Raw genomic sequence first — 15,818 nt, forward strand, 5'->3', positions numbered from 1 at the left:
TTTTTGGTCACATCTATGGCATCATGGGTTGCAGCATAGATACTCCAAACATTGCCTGCTGGGTTTTGGAAAGTTATGGACAGATTTGTGAGGCAATCGTGGATGCCAATGGGAAGCTCCCAGATTCAGTTGATGAGAATATTCTTGATAGTGAATTCAATTCAATATGTATTGGAATGATCCTCAGATTTTTTTCCTCTCCAGAAAAGGGCAGCACTGTGGCTCAATGGTTAACACTGCTGCCTCACAGTGCCAGGGACCCAGGTTCAATTCCAGCCTTGGGCAACTGTCTGTGTGGAGTTTGCACATTCTCCCCACGTCTGCGTGGGTTTCCTCCTACATTCAAAGATGCGCATGTTAAATGAATTGGCCACGCTAAATTGCCCATAGTGTTCAGGGAAGAGTAGGTTAGGTGCTTAGTCAGGGGTAAATATCGGGTAGGGGAATGGGTCTGGGTGGGTTACTCTTCAGAGGATCGGTGTGGATTTGTTGGGCCAAAGGGCCTGTTTCCACACTGTAAGGATTCTATGAAGAAGGTAACCGCCACCTTTTTCTCTTAGCTCCTCTTTACCTACTGTTCGGGTCTCCTGCAAGGCAGCGATATAAATGTTCAAGTGCCTTTGTTCATGGGCAACAAGGCCAGTTCTTCATTCTGGAGTACTGTTTTAGTTATTATCCATGAGGATTCATAGATTCCAGGTTCCCAGATCAAGTTTGACTTTGGTTTTCAGACCATAGAAAGATTAGCCTTCTGGCTAAGGTTTTCCAGCCATTCAACTTGCAGGGTGAACTGAGTGGAGCCTGGAGAGGGCTGTTCAGTCATGAAGAAAGCTGCCGAAAAGCTCTCCTATTCCTTTTACAAAGCAATACAACTGAGTCAAACTCCACCGCTTATGTGCTACTCTGAAGCTAGGGACATCTAGACCTCCCAATCCTGTCCCTATCACCTCTCACCAAATGCCACAGAACTTGTATTGTGTGTGCTGGGGGGATTAAAATTAGGTTTATCGTCACGTGTACTCAGGAACAGAAGTTCAGGAGCACAGTGAAAGGTTTACAATATCATCCCACATGGTGACATCTTAGGTGGAAAATATCAGGTATAAATCTTCGATACAAAATAGACAGAAAAATAAAGAGTTACATTTTCTGTAAAGATTACAGTCTTTGTCAAAAGGGCCTACAGTAGATCAATGCAGGGATCTTCCACCTGTGGTCTGATCAGGCTTGCAAGCTGCTGACTGTCTGCACTGGTCCCTGGTCCAACAACCGTCCCGGTTACACTCGAGCCTCCAGCCTGCTGGCCGTCCCTGTGCACTCGGGGTATGCTGGCCAACTCGGCTCTGGGTCCGGACACACTGACCACCTCAAAGCTGTTGGAGCCTCTAGCTCGCTCCAGTCCAGGCCACCAGCCCACTTTGCTCCAGCCTTCAGCCACTTTGATGATGTCACGGCAAGAAAAGTTCTTTTGTTGAAAAGAAACACTACAAAAAAAAATTAAGAACAGAGAGAAGAACGAGAAAAGAAGGAAAAAAAAGAAAAAAAGGCTTGAAAGGCTTGAAAGGACAAGCCCCGGTTGAGGACCCCAGGCACTGCCTCCTCCATTAACATTAAATATAATCTATGGACTGGGGATTGGCAGTGTTTGAATTCCTCTAGGTAGACATCTTGCGTAGACATCTTTTAACATGAGAATGCTGTTGCACATCAGCAGACACACAGTCCTTGACAGCAGTAGATTCAGTTCCTGTTGGAAGGAAACATCAACTGGGGATCTCCCTCCTGCCACAGCTTTTATCTGCTGTTACAGCTATTGATATCACATGAATATCTTCTGCCTGGATCACTGCTGAGGACTTTAGATTGCACCTTGTCTGGTTCTTCCCTCCAAACTTACCTTCATGGCTGGCCTTGCCAGGGGTTGAGATGCTATCACTCTTGGGATCAATGGAACATTCTAATGGAGTCACTGGAGAGGCTTCCCAGTAACAATCCTTGAAAAGCCCTTGACGATTTTACATGCTGTGCCATACAGTGGAACTTTAAGAACTTCACCAAGGTGGGCCAGAGAAGATCTCTACACAATTCTATGACATGGGTACCTAATTTCAATGCAAGCAGCACAAGCCATGTCATGCAAATACAGCAGGAGAATGTAAGGGCTAAATGTTTATTGATGCCTTGTCGTCCTGTTCCCACAGCACCCAAGCAAGATAATATCGTATACGAGAGCATATTGGTGAATACTTAATTCAAGGTGAAGGGAAATCAATTCCATGCCATTGTGCAGCCTATGAGATATGATTTAAATTTGTGATTTGGGTCCCATAGGTGCGATCTTTAAAGTCTTCTGCGATTACTTCTACTTCACACAGATTGCTATCTTCAATCTGCAATGACCAATGGCAGGTCAAGATTTCTTGTGGATTAGAAGGGCTTTTGCCCAAAACATCGATTTTACTTCTCCTCGGATGCTGCCTGAACTGCTGTGCTCTTCTAGCACCACTAATCCAGAATCTGATTTCCAGCATCTGCAGTCATTGTTTTTACATAGTTGATTTTAACCCTATTGCAAATCCTCTTGCAAGGATGCCTGCCTTGAAGAAGTTTTCCTCCTCTCTCTATTCCTGATGAAGAGCTTTTGCCCGAAACGTCGATTTTACTGTTCCTCGGATGCTGCCTGAACTGCTGTGCTCTTCCAGCACCACTAATCCAGAACCTGGTTTCCAGCATCTGCAGTCATTGTTTTTATCCAAGATTTCTTGGGTACGATTTGTATTTTCTTTTATCGCATGCATTTCATATGTAGGATACTATGACCACAAAAGAGTTCAATCTGTGCTGGAACCCTCACTGACTTTTCATTACTTTTTTATTTTTATTATTTATCAATTTTGAGTAGGAGTTGTGATCTGGAAATTATGTTTGAACTTTGGGATAGCCTTTGGTATAAGAAAACAAATCGATCAAACAAGCTTTGTTTGTTTGTGAAGCTAGGCCTGGAGATTAATTGCAGGCTGATTCTTGATTAAAAGTGATATAGTGACTCCTAGAAGAGCATTGTGTTTAAACAAATAGCAAAATTTGGCTATAAACAAGGTAAATACCTGCAAATTGATTCCAGCAAGTCCAAAAGAGACTCTATATTCTAGCAGATGACAGATGTGGAATGGTATTTGAGGCCTTGTGTCGAGACAATCAATCTATCAGGGGCGCACCAGAAATGAAGTTTTTTTTTAACGATGTTTTCTGAGAAGATGAGTTTGGCTACTGACAAAACAGCATGATTTGAAAACTCCTTACCTAATCTGCTATACCAGCTTCCAACAGAAAGCTAAATTAGAAGTATCACTACCTATACTTTTATGAACTGAGGTGACCAAATTGGCAGTTTCATGAAAGGAATCAAAGAGTCCAGATTTATGCCTGTGAAACAACATCATCACAAAAACCAGTTACGTATTAAAGCCGGTTTCTTTTGTTAAGTGGATAACTGTATTTGTTTGTCTGTCTTCTGTGTGAATGCAGTGGAAAAATATGTTTTGTGTTTAAAAGCACAGACATTAGTCAGTGTATTTATTTTGCTCTACTGAAGTTATTGTGCATTTAAAAAATTATGGTCTTTTGTTTGAGATACAATACTGGCATCTGGAATTAATTATTCACAAAGTCACACTCCTGGAAGCCAATATTATGCACAGATCTCAGAGGTCCACATACTGAACAAAGAAAAAGAAAGGTAACTTTGGAGGCAAAGAAAATGAAAGGTAACTTCGGAGGTATTTAGCAAATGTCAACATTCATGGACCATGGCTTGAGATGTTGGTGATTGCTGTCCAAAAAGGAGGGCTAGAGAGGCAAGCTGTGAGCTGGAGTCTCCAAGTAACCATTCACACATTCATGTCAGGAATTGACACCATCTAGTTTCTATGTGACAAGTAGGAGAATAGGAAACTGCATGTAAATTAGGCAAATTAATTGACTGATTTATTGTTGTCACATGTACAAAGATACAGTGAAAAAGTGTTGTTTCGCGAGCTATGCAGGTAGATTGTACCATACAAAATGCATTAAGGTAGCAGGACAGAGTGTAGAATGCAGTGTTACAGCCACAGAGAAGGTGCGGAGAGAGAGATCTGAATTAACATTTCAGAGGTATATTTAAAAGTCTGATAATAGCAAGGAAGAAGCTGTTCTTGAATCTGTTCAGATGTGCTTTCAAACTTTTACACCGTCTGCCCGATGGAAGAGGTAGGAAGAGTTTAACTGGGGTGGGACGGGTCTTTGATTATGCTGCTTGCCTTCCTGAGGCAGTGGAAAGTATAGATGGAGTCAATGGATGGAAAGCTGGTTTGAGTGATGGATTGGGCTGTGTTCACAACTCCTTGTAGTTTTTTGCAGTTATGATAATACATACACATGAATACAAATAGTCTACTAACTAACAACATTCCTGTCTTGCCATTCAATACTTGGAGAATCAGATTTTTTACCACCAACATTGAGAATATCCTTACTATTGATCTCACCCTATTTTCTCAATTTGAATGCCCGTACCCACAATGTTCAGTGGCTGGGAAGATTCTACACACGATCTTCACAGAAAGACAAATCCAGGAAACGTGCAACAAGCAGAAATTATGCAAGGCCTTCATTGACCTCCCAAAGATATTTGATTCTGTCAATCAGGAGAGATTATGAAACGTCCTGCTCAGATTTGACCGACAAACTGAAACTGTTCAATCTATATTGCCTCGAATGCAGTTCCAAAATGATCCCAAACTTTGTTCTTGAACTGCAGTATGCAGACAACACTTGTAATTGTGCATACGCAGAGGCCAAGTTCCAAACTGCCACTGATGCATTCAAGGAAGTGTATGAGAGAATGGGCATTAAGCTAAACATCTAGAAGATGCTCCCAGTGCACAACACTATCTCCCACCTACCCCTCAGGCCAACATCGCCAGAAGCAAAACATTCATTCCAGTTATGATGGACAGGACACGTAGTCCACTTGCCTGACACATGAATCCAAAACAAGTTCTCTATTGCAAAGTCCATCGCAACATTTGATTGTCAGTTGGGTAGAGGAAAGTTCAAATATGCCTTCAAAGCCAACATGAAAAAATGTAACACTTCAGCCAATTTATGGGAATCTCTTGTCCAAGACCCAAACTGGAGAAGGCGACTATTTTGAAAACCATAGATCCAGGTGGAGGCCAAATGTAAACAGCAAAGGCAGCATGCAAGGAAGAGGCTGACCCACAAGTGGAGTCCTCCCAGACCTTTCAAAGCAACACCTCTCTGTAGACTCTAATTGTCTGGTAATTGTTGGAAGCGGGATTTTCATTTGGAAGGCCAGCAAACTCTAATGATAGGCAGATAAGTGCCTATTTGGAATTTAATCTAATGGGATTCCCAGAAATATCTACAAATGAGACCACAGCCATCAACTTCAGTCAAGTAGGTGTGATTTTCATATCACCAGAGATTGCAAAAAAGAGAAATGAGTAGAGTTACCCTTCAAACCATCTCACTAAGGTCTGGGTGACCTTCTTCACCCACCATCAATTAAAGTCTTTAAGACGATAAATGGCTATTTCAGGACCTCAACTATGATCACCCCAATCACATGTCTCCCTATTGGGCAAAAAAGGCTTTGTTTCCTGACTGGGCAGTCAGGGCAACCAGTCTTCCAGGCTGGGGTGCCCCAATTGCCCCAATCTGGGAGGCAAAGATGAGAGACAAGGGGGTGGTCTCTGAAAGTTATTCCCCTGCTCTTATTTCCATATAAATACTATCTTGAAGAAATGTCTGAAATATCTTGACAAATTAAATCTTACAAAAGATTTGCAGTAGACTCTCCAAATATGTGTCCTGCTGGATGCCACATTATGCTTCTCAAAAAGGAAAAGGCCAGCCAAAGATCAAGGTAGCTGTAGAAGCTCTAATGTGAAGGCTGATAAGCGAAGTACTTATCGAAGAATAATTCAGATAAGTTACCCCTTTAAAGAGTTCTGCTGTCACATGAAACATTCAAAGCACCTTCATCATCACCGTCTTCTCCACTTCACCTGACTGATTGCTGTGCAGTTAACTTATCTTACTAATTTAAATACAATGCAACATTTCATAACCATTTTTAGCACTAGAAGCCAGTGATTTCTGTCCACCACACTCTCAAGTAATGCATTCCAGGTCCTAACTACTTGAGGCCTAAAAACTTTTTCAAGTCACCATTACTTCTTTTGCTAATTATCTTAAATCTGTGCCCTCATTGCTAACTCTAAGCTATACTTCCACTGTGGAAGCAGTAAATGTACTACTGTGGGAGAACTGATTGAAATCCAAATGATCATTTATCTCCTTGTGCTTATTTACAAGATTGTCCTACAACAGAATGCTGCATCTATTTTTAATCAACCTGTTCAAAGCTGTTAAAATATTTCTTAAGGAAGTGGACTAGAAGCCAGGTCTCCTGGTTCAGAAGTTGGGACACTACCATTGCACCACAAGGGTCCTAATGGGACAACTGACAGCAGTGGATTTTCTGCCTGACATAGCATTTCTCTCTGTTATGCTGGGATGAGATGAGATGCTGATAATTTCTAATCAGCCTGGTCAGAGATTTTATTACACACCTTTGGAGCATGTAGGACTTAAACCTAGACCTCCTGGCTCACAGGTAGGGACATTATCACTGCACCACAAGAGCTCCAGATATATTGCGATGCATCATTGGAGCAGATGGACTTGAATCCAAGCCTTCAAGCCCAAAGCCTAGGGGACTTTATCCCTGTGCCACAAAGCCACTCTCAGAATACTGCAGTCATGTCATTTAAAAGAGCTTCAGTTGTTGAAATGATATAATGACGAAAGTGAGTAATACACAATCAAGGGGTGAGTATTTAATGACAAGCCATACTTAACAAAGCATTTACATATCTACCTCAGAAAATAATACTCAATTTGAGAACCAGCAGGAATTTCTAAACAGTGCACATGAGAATTAGGGAAAGAACAGTAATAGAAAGAGACAGCATTCAAAAGAAACAAAAAGGCAGAGATAGAAAATTAAAGAGAATCATAGAAAATATTTTTAACTGTGAGTAGGGAGATCAAAGAAATGTAATAAACTATAGCATCAACAAGGATTTGCTAACTGACAAGTTTAACCTTGTTTATACAATTTTTCATGGCACTCGTTTCCTGTTTATTTGATTCACCAATAATGTACAATAGCGCATACAGCAGATACAGTAATACACCTTACAACTATAAGTTGTATGATCTTACAGGTGAAAGGAAAGTTCAGTATCAGTATATCAAAACAGTGGATCCAAAACTCCATGGTGTGCCCAACATACTTCCCCAATAACCCAGATAGGACAAAATATATAAAAGTTCAAACACACCACACATTAGCCACATTTATAAATTGCTCGTGTTTTAGTTTTGAGAGTGAAGCCTTACCCTCTAGAATACCACTGATGTGAAGTGGGCAGTCTGGGGATGGTGGAAGGTTCCATTTTCATGTTCTTAACCTAACAGTCATGCAGAAGCGGAAGGCCAATTTATCAAAGGATAATGTTGCATATATTCCATGGAGATTCAAACTGGGATTCTGATGCAGATACCCACAAATTTCAGAATAATTTTTGAAACATATTTCAACATTGCCCTCCTACAAGCGCACATAACAAGTAAGTTACATTGCAAGTGTAGCTGATGGGAGATCTGTTTGCAAAGCAGACGAACCATGCCATTTGAGAAAGGCAAAAGCTTAAAACAATGCCAGCCAGCTCATGAGACTAAGGCTACTCCCAACCTTAAATCCATATATTCCAGAAGGGTTCGTGGTGGAAACTATGATCTTATCAAGACTGCAGCACATGGAATTTTGGGACCATTATCTCCTATCAAGATTACCAAATGCAGGAAATATTCAAATTCAATCTTACTAATGCTGTATACACTGTACACACAAGCGCCGTTGTTACAATGGAAATCCACAAATTTACACCAGTAACTGAAAGAGACAAAGGGAAACAAGTGGTATTATTTAAATGCTGACTCATTACTTGTTTAAAATCACACAACACCAAGTTATAGTCCAACAAGTTTATTTGGAAGCATCGGCTTTCAGAATGCTGCTCCTTCATCAGCATTCCGAAAGCTAGTGCTTCCAAATAAAGCTTTTTTTAATTAGTTTCCCTACAGTGTGGAGGCAGGCCGTCCAGCCCAACAAGTCCACACTGACCTTCTGAGGAGTAGCCACCCAGACCCATTTCCCTCTAACTAATGCACCTAACACTACGGGGAACTTAGCACAGCCAATTCACCTAACCTGCATATCTCTGGACTGTGGGAGGAAACCAGAGCACCCAGAGGAAACCCACACGGACACCGGGAAAATGTGCAAACACACAGACAGTCACCCAAGGCTGGAATCGAACCTGGGTCCCTGGTGGTGTGAGGCAGCAGTGCTAACCACTGAGCCACCATACCACCCCTGGTGGACTATTACCTGGTGTTGTGTGATTTTTAACTTTGTCCACCCCAGTCCAACACCAGCTCCTCCATATCATTACTCGTTGTTATCCTAGTTGATGTTATTACTAGACTATTCAGATCCCAGTGAGAAATGTGTTTTATTTTTAATTCAGATTTTGATTTGTTTTTGTTTTAATAAAGTGGTCTCTCTCTGAAACATAAGGATGCAATGCTGTAGATTTTTTGCTTTAACAATTAAACAGAAGTTTATTAACAAAAGAAATGAAGGTAAAATAGAATACGCCAAACCATTTACTTAGAAGGTAAATTCAAAGATTTTTTAAATATACAGTAAAAGTATACTTTAATCATTAATTCCATAACATTCCTTTATAAAATTGATAAGAAACAAAACAGTTTTTGTACAATACCCAAAACATACCTTGGTACAATACCCAGTACCAGGAGTCTGTTATATCATTTGCAATATGGAGTGATGCCAACAATATGGGTTCGATTCCTTTACTGACTAAGGTCACTATGAATGTCCCACCTTCCCAACTTTACTCCTCACTTGGGGCATGGTGACCCTCAGGTTAAGCTCACAACCAGTTCTCTCCGTCTATGAGAGTAACCCTATGGTCCTCTGTGACAATGGCGACTTTACCTCTACAATACCCACAACACCACTCATATAATACACCTGGGTCCCCACTTGTAACTCCAACTTTTAGACTAGAACTGCAGATAACATCTTCCTGGAGCCTCGACTACTCTAATTGGTTTTCCAATGTTGGTTGGCTGCTACTAGTCCCTAGTTAGAGGGGAGAACACAGAAGCAGCTTCTAAGATAACCATCTCCTTCCACATTGCTGCAGAAGAGGCACTGCTGACTCAAATAGGATTAGGACACAGTAATGATTTTTGAAGAAGTGAATATTTAAGATTCCAGCTGGGTCAATACAACTAATGCTGGTAGTTTTCAACAACCTGGCAACTGTAATTGGAAAAGGAACCATATAAATTCTCTACACTTTTTTTCTGTCCTCTGAGTAAAAAGAGACAAATAATTGATTATTTTGTTATTCAAAAAGATATTTTTTGAAATAATGTCATTTACAAAATACCCTGCAAGGATTGTAACAAATACTACATTGGACAGACATACAGAAAACTAGCCACCAGGATACACAAATACCAACTAGCCACCCAACTATCACTAGTTTCCTTACATACAAAGAAGGACACTACTTTGACTGGGCCAATATATCCATCCTAGGACAGACTAAACAGAGACACGCATGGGAATTCCTAAAGGCCTTGCATTCAAACCAGAACTTCATCAATAAACTGATCAATTTGGACCCCATCTACCAACCTCTGAGAAAAAAAACCGGAAATAACATCACCCACCTTAACAGACCAAGACACATAAATAGAAAGCGAGACAGAACACAAGTGCTTCAATGGAGGCTCACTGATGATGTTATCTAGTATGGTGATGAAATTTCTGAGAACAAACCTACCAGCTCAGTGAGCAAGCTTACAACCTGAACCTCATCCTGAGCTACAAACCTTCTCAAAAATTTCAAAAAGATATATTGATATGTAAGCTATGTTCATGTGGCCCAAAATAAATACCCATCAACTGTGATTGAACAATTAGTTTGTTAATTACAAAGTTATGATTCAACCACATCTAAAATCACTGCAAAATAAAAATAATATCTCTAAAGAAAGTGTGCACTTATACAGAGCAAAATCTTAACCAACTTCATTATTTTGACATTTCCAGATTTGATTCAACACAAAACATATTCATCACAGCAAGCACTATGTAATACATAAACCAAGTCTCACAAGAAAAGAAGTGTACGCTTACCTTGACTCAGTGCTAATGAGGGCGCATAAGTCACGAGACCAAGATAAAAAAACTGGAAAGTAATATGAAGTCATTAACTAAAAGTTGAAATAAATTAGTAATGTTGAAAACAGTTCGTCATTCCGATCCTTAAATTCAATTCATCATGAACTGAGCAACCATTTTATCTTCTTAACATAAGCAGCTATCAGAGTAAAAGCCTAACAAAGATATCAGCTAATCACTATTGAAATATTTTAGGAATTGCTTTTGTGATGTCATTAGGGAACACTTACTATATTCAAACAATGATCCTCAATTAGCTATTTTCATGCAGATATTATCTGTTGTATTAAATGAGTTAATTGGAGGAGTTATCACTTGGAATCTAAAAATACTTGAGAAATACTTGGGAAAATACTTGAGGTAATGTCTTTCACTGAATACCAAATGGAAAATGTTCTCAGAGGGTGATTTTGCCCAGCATTATCTAATGCTTATCTATTACTAAGCACCTCCTCAGACCTTCTCCTGCTCCACTGATGTACGTTGTAATTCAGCAATCCTGATTATATGCATAAATGCCAAGAATTGCCGTAGCAAAGCAGGAGAAACCTCAGGAAATTTCTGGGTGAAATAGTTTTCACAAGACAACAAAGACAATGGTGATGATAATGATAACCTTCCCAGCTCAGTGTCTGTAGAAATACTGCTCCTCTCATTTTCACACCATTCATTGCCTGCCTTCCCTAACCCATGCACCAGCTGACATACTATGACAATGAGAGATCAAGATTAAACCATAGCACCACTTGTGTCACAGAGCATGAAGAAGTAAAATCTCATCACCTATGGAAAGAAGATGATGAGCATCACATCAGTCTTCATGATGTGCAGTAGATTATATGGATCAAGGTAGAGTCCACTATCCTCATATTCAGTGACATCAGGGGTATTCTATCCACACTGCAGATATTAATTGAGAATATGGCAACTTCATGAGAGTCTATAACTCCCTCCACTAAACCCACATTGATACTTGATTTTAATGATACATTTTTGCCAACTTTCCTAATCAATGACTTAAAAATACTGGCCCTTGTGAAGCCTCATCCTCCTTACATACTGCCTTGACATTAGCAAAATCAACACAGCTCTTTGGACTTCCTATCACAAGAAGCAACAGCATTTTGGTGTTAGCCATGCTGATGTAGACCATGGTGTGGAGGAGCCAGTGTTGGATTAGGGTCGACAAAGTCAAAAATCATACCATACCAGGTTATAGTCCACCAGGTTTATTTGGAAGCATTAGCTTTAGGAGAGCTGCTCCTTCTCTACCTACCTGATAAATGAGCAACGGTCAAAAAGCAAGTGCTTCTAAATAAACCTGTTGGACTATAACCTGGTGTTGTATGATTTTTAACAATGTAGATCATGGTACTCACACTGTCGTTACTTCTCTTTCCAGCATTATCCATTTCATTTTTAAATATTTAGGAGAAACCTGCTAAAAGAAAGTGAAGCAGTCTGGTTCCACCAGTATTAAAAGCATCGCTCATGACGTCAGCGAGACTATTTTAGAAGCTTGTTGTGATTTTGTGCTCAACCATTACCTAATTCCACTCCAACTGGAAGGCGCAGTCCTATGGCAAGTATATACAAATTTGACTCATACAGAGTTACCAGTCCAGAGGTTTATTTAATCAGGAACATTTTTCTATTGGATTTCCGATTATGCCACTTGCAATGGCTGACAACTTGCCATAATCACCATTTTGGGTTATCTGAATTTTACCTTTAGCCTCACATTTCAGTATGATCCAGGTAAAGCCTCTTTAGCTTCTCCAAGGACACAAAATTCTTTCTATGATGGTTACAAATGTGGCACTTAAAAATGTTTTCTCTAATTTAAGGTGAAACAGATTTTGTTGGATCAAAGCTGGTTATACTAATCTACCCAAAGACATGTGCCATATGAGTCCTGATTGTATGGGAAAAGAAACTCACTTACAATAAATGTCTTAAAACATGAAACTTGTCCTTTATTTATTTCCGCTGCTGGGAAATTCATCTCTTTTTTAAAATTACCGGTTTCCTCAGGGATCATACATCATTGTCTCCGTCTATCCCTTGATTCAAGGATGATGAATTCCTAATATGGAACTTTGTGTGACTGAACAAGCCAATTTTCCAACCACAAATCTTTGGATATTTGCAATTTTTGAGAAAATTTGTAGCTTAGGATGAGGTTCAGGTTGTACGTTTGCTCACTTAACTGGTAGGTTTGTTCTCCAATGTTTTATCACCATGCTAGATAACATCATCAGTGAGCCTCCATTGAAGCACTTGTGTTCTGTCTCGCTTTCTATTTATGTGTCTTGGTCTGTTAAGGTGGGTGATATTATTTCCGGTTCTTTTTCTCAGAGGTTGATAAATGGGGTCCAAACTGATGTGTTTATTGATGGAGTTCCGGTTTTAATTCCAGGCTCTAGAAATTCCCCCCCTTGTCTGTGTTTAGTCTGACCCAGTCTAAATGTGTTGGCCTAGTCGAAGTGGTTCCATCCTCGTCTGTATGTAAGGATACAAGTGATAGTTGGTCATGTCTTTTGGCTGCTAGTTTCCTGCCTGTCTGTCCAATGTAGTGTTTGTTGCAGTCCTGGCAGGGTATTTTGTATATTTTGCTGGTTGTTGGTACAGGGTCCTTTAGGTTCATCAGTAGCTGATCCAGTTGTTGGTAGGTTTGTGGACTACCATGATGCTGAGGGGTCGGACTAGTCTGGTAGTCATCTCTGAGATGGTTGTGTGGCTAGTGTTTCTGAGCATGTTGTGTCTTCTTGTTTGGGTTTGTCGCTTAAGAATCAGCGGACTGTGTTTATCAGGTACCCGTTCTTCTTCAATATGCTATAGAGGTATTTTACTTCTGCTGCTCCTAGTTCCTGGGTACAACAGTGTGTTGTGGCCCATTTAATTAATGTCCTGATGCAGTTTTATTTGTGCAGGTTGGGATGATTGCTCCCGTAGTTAAGTGGCGTGGCTTGAGAGGTTAGTGCGTGTGGCTTTCCTATAGACACTGGTCTGCAGTCCTCTATTAACTGTTCGTTCCACTGTGACATCCAGGAAGGAGAGTCTGTTGTTGTTCTCTTCCTCTTTGGTGAAATTTATGTCAGTAAGGATGTTGCTAATGACATGGTAGGTTTCCTCTAATTTGTTCCGTTTTTTGATGACAAAGGTGTCATCCACATAGAGGACCCAAAACTTGAGTTGGATCGTGGGGAGGTCTGTTTGTTCGAGTCTCTGCATTATTGCTTCTGCTAAGAATCCTGATATTGGTGATCCCATGAGTGTTCCGTTGATTTGTTTGTAGGTCTTATCATTGAAGGTGAAGTGGGTAGTGAGGCATTGGTCTATGAGCTTGAGGATGTTGTCCTTGCTGATGGAGTTGGTGCTGCCTGGTGTTTGTGTCCTTGGTTTGTCTGTTAATAAGATAAGTGTTTCTGTGGCCAGGCTGATGTTAATTGATATGAATAGGGGGCATTACGTTGAAGGGAACCATGACTTCATCTACTTCTATCTTGTATCTTTGATGACGTTCAGGAATTCTTGGGTGTAGTGGATGGAGTGGCATGAGTCTTCTACTAGGTATTTCAGTCTTCGGTGAAGTTCCTTTACTAGTCTGTATATCGGTGTGCCGGAAAGTGAGACTATGGGTCTGAGGGGGTCCCTGGTTTGTGTACCTTAGGTAATCCGTAGAAGCAGGGTGTGTTGGATCCAACAGGTTTCATTCTTTCGAGATCTGTCTTATTAATTTCGCTTGATTTGCGGAGTTTCCTCAGTTATGCTGTGATACGGTTTTCTTGCTGTGGAGTTGGGTCCATTGCCACCTGTTGGTGGGTGTCAATATCTGTGAATAGTGAGTTCGCCTATTCAATGTAGAGTGTTCTATTTAGGATGACAGTCATGCGCCCTTTGTCTGCAGGTAGGATTACAGTATTTCTGCCTTTTTTGAGTACTTTTAGGGTTTTCCTTTCCTGTGTGTTGAGGGTGTTCTCTTCTTTCTTCCTACTTAGTATTGGTGCTACTATCTGTCTGATGGTCTGCTGGATTTCTTCCATAAGTCCGTTGCATTTTAGTGTTGATTCCAATGCTGCTAGGAAGTGCTTTTTGTCTCTGTAGTCTTAGTTCATCTCTCTTACGAGTACAGATTTTTCCTATCTGTTGGTGGTAAGTCTGACAGGTCCTTAATCCAAGTTTAAATTGTTCGTATTGTTCTTTGGTGCGAGTTGTCCAGGATTTCTTTCAGGAATAGTTTTTTCTTTGTCCTGGTCTTCTGTTGTTTGATGCTGATGGCTCGTTCCAGTGAACTTAGAGTCATAGGGTCATTAGGATGTACAGCATGGAAACAGACCCTTCGGTACAACTCATCCATGCTGACCAGATATCCCGACCCAATCTAGTCCCACCTGCCAGCACCCTGCCCATATCCCTCCAAATCGTTTCTATTCATATAACCATCTAAATGCCTTTTAAATGGTGCAATTGTACCAGCCTCCACCATTTCCTCTGGCAGCTCATTCCATGTACGTACCACCCTCTGTGATAAAAAGTTGCCCCTTAGGTGTCTTTTATATCTTGCCCTTCTCACCTTAAACCTATGCCCTCTAGTTCTGGACTCCCCCACCCCAGGGAAAAGACTTAGCCTATTTATCCTATCCATGCCCCTCATAATTTTCTAAAACTCTATAAGGTCACCCCCTCAGCCTCCAACGCTCCAGGGAAAACAGCCCTAGCCTGTTCAGCCTCTCCCTAGAGCTCAAATCCTCCAACCCTGGCAATATCCTTGTAAATCTTTTCTGAACCCTTTCAAGTTTCACAACATCTTTCCGATAGGAAGGAGACCAGAATTGCACACAATATTCCAATAGTGGCCTAACCAATGTCCTGTACAGCCGCAACATGACCTTCCACCTCCTGTACTCAATACTCTGACCAACAGAGGAAAGCATACCAAATGCCTTCTTCACTATCCTACCTACCTGCGACTCCACTTTCAAGGAGCTATGAACCTGCATTTGTTCATAAGGAAACTAGTGAGAGAGGTCATATCGTTTTATGGCTAATTGATGTCCATGTATCCTGGTAGCTAGTTTTCTGCCTGTTTGTCCAATGTAGTGTTTGTTACAGATCTTACATGGTATTTTGTAAATTACATTAGTTTTGCTTGTTGTCTGTATAGAGTCTTTCAAGTTCATTAGCTGCTGTTTTAGTGTGTTGGTGGGTTTGTGGGCTACCATGATGCCAAGGGGTCTGAGTCATTTCCAAGATGTCTTTGATGTAGGGGAGAGTGGTTAGGGTTTCTGGACGCATTTTGTCTGCTTGTTTGGGTTTGTTGCTGAGAAATCAGTGGACTGTGTTCATTGGGTACCCATTCTTTTTGAACACACTGTATAGGTGATTTTCCTCTGCT

At 40.7% G+C, this 15,818-nt stretch overlaps 1 protein-coding gene across 1 annotated transcript in view; it reads right to left on the reverse strand.

The window, feature by feature from the left end:
• The window catches only part of LOC140463782 (sodium-coupled monocarboxylate transporter 1-like), a 195,248-nt gene that overhangs the window by 91,510 nt on the left and 87,920 nt on the right, over nucleotides 1-15,818 (reverse strand). Inside the window, exons 4-5 of the mRNA XM_072558091.1 lie at nucleotides 10,376-10,427; nucleotides 7,962-8,029 (exon numbers count right to left, since the gene is read on the reverse strand). Of these exons, the coding sequence (XP_072414192.1) occupies nucleotides 7,962-8,029; nucleotides 10,376-10,427 (120 nt within the window). The remainder of the gene's footprint in view (nucleotides 1-7,961; nucleotides 8,030-10,375; nucleotides 10,428-15,818) is intronic.

This window comes from Chiloscyllium punctatum, chromosome 39 (genome assembly GCF_047496795.1).
Source record: "Chiloscyllium punctatum isolate Juve2018m chromosome 39, sChiPun1.3, whole genome shotgun sequence".
NCBI lineage: Eukaryota > Metazoa > Chordata > Chondrichthyes > Orectolobiformes > Hemiscylliidae > Chiloscyllium > Chiloscyllium punctatum.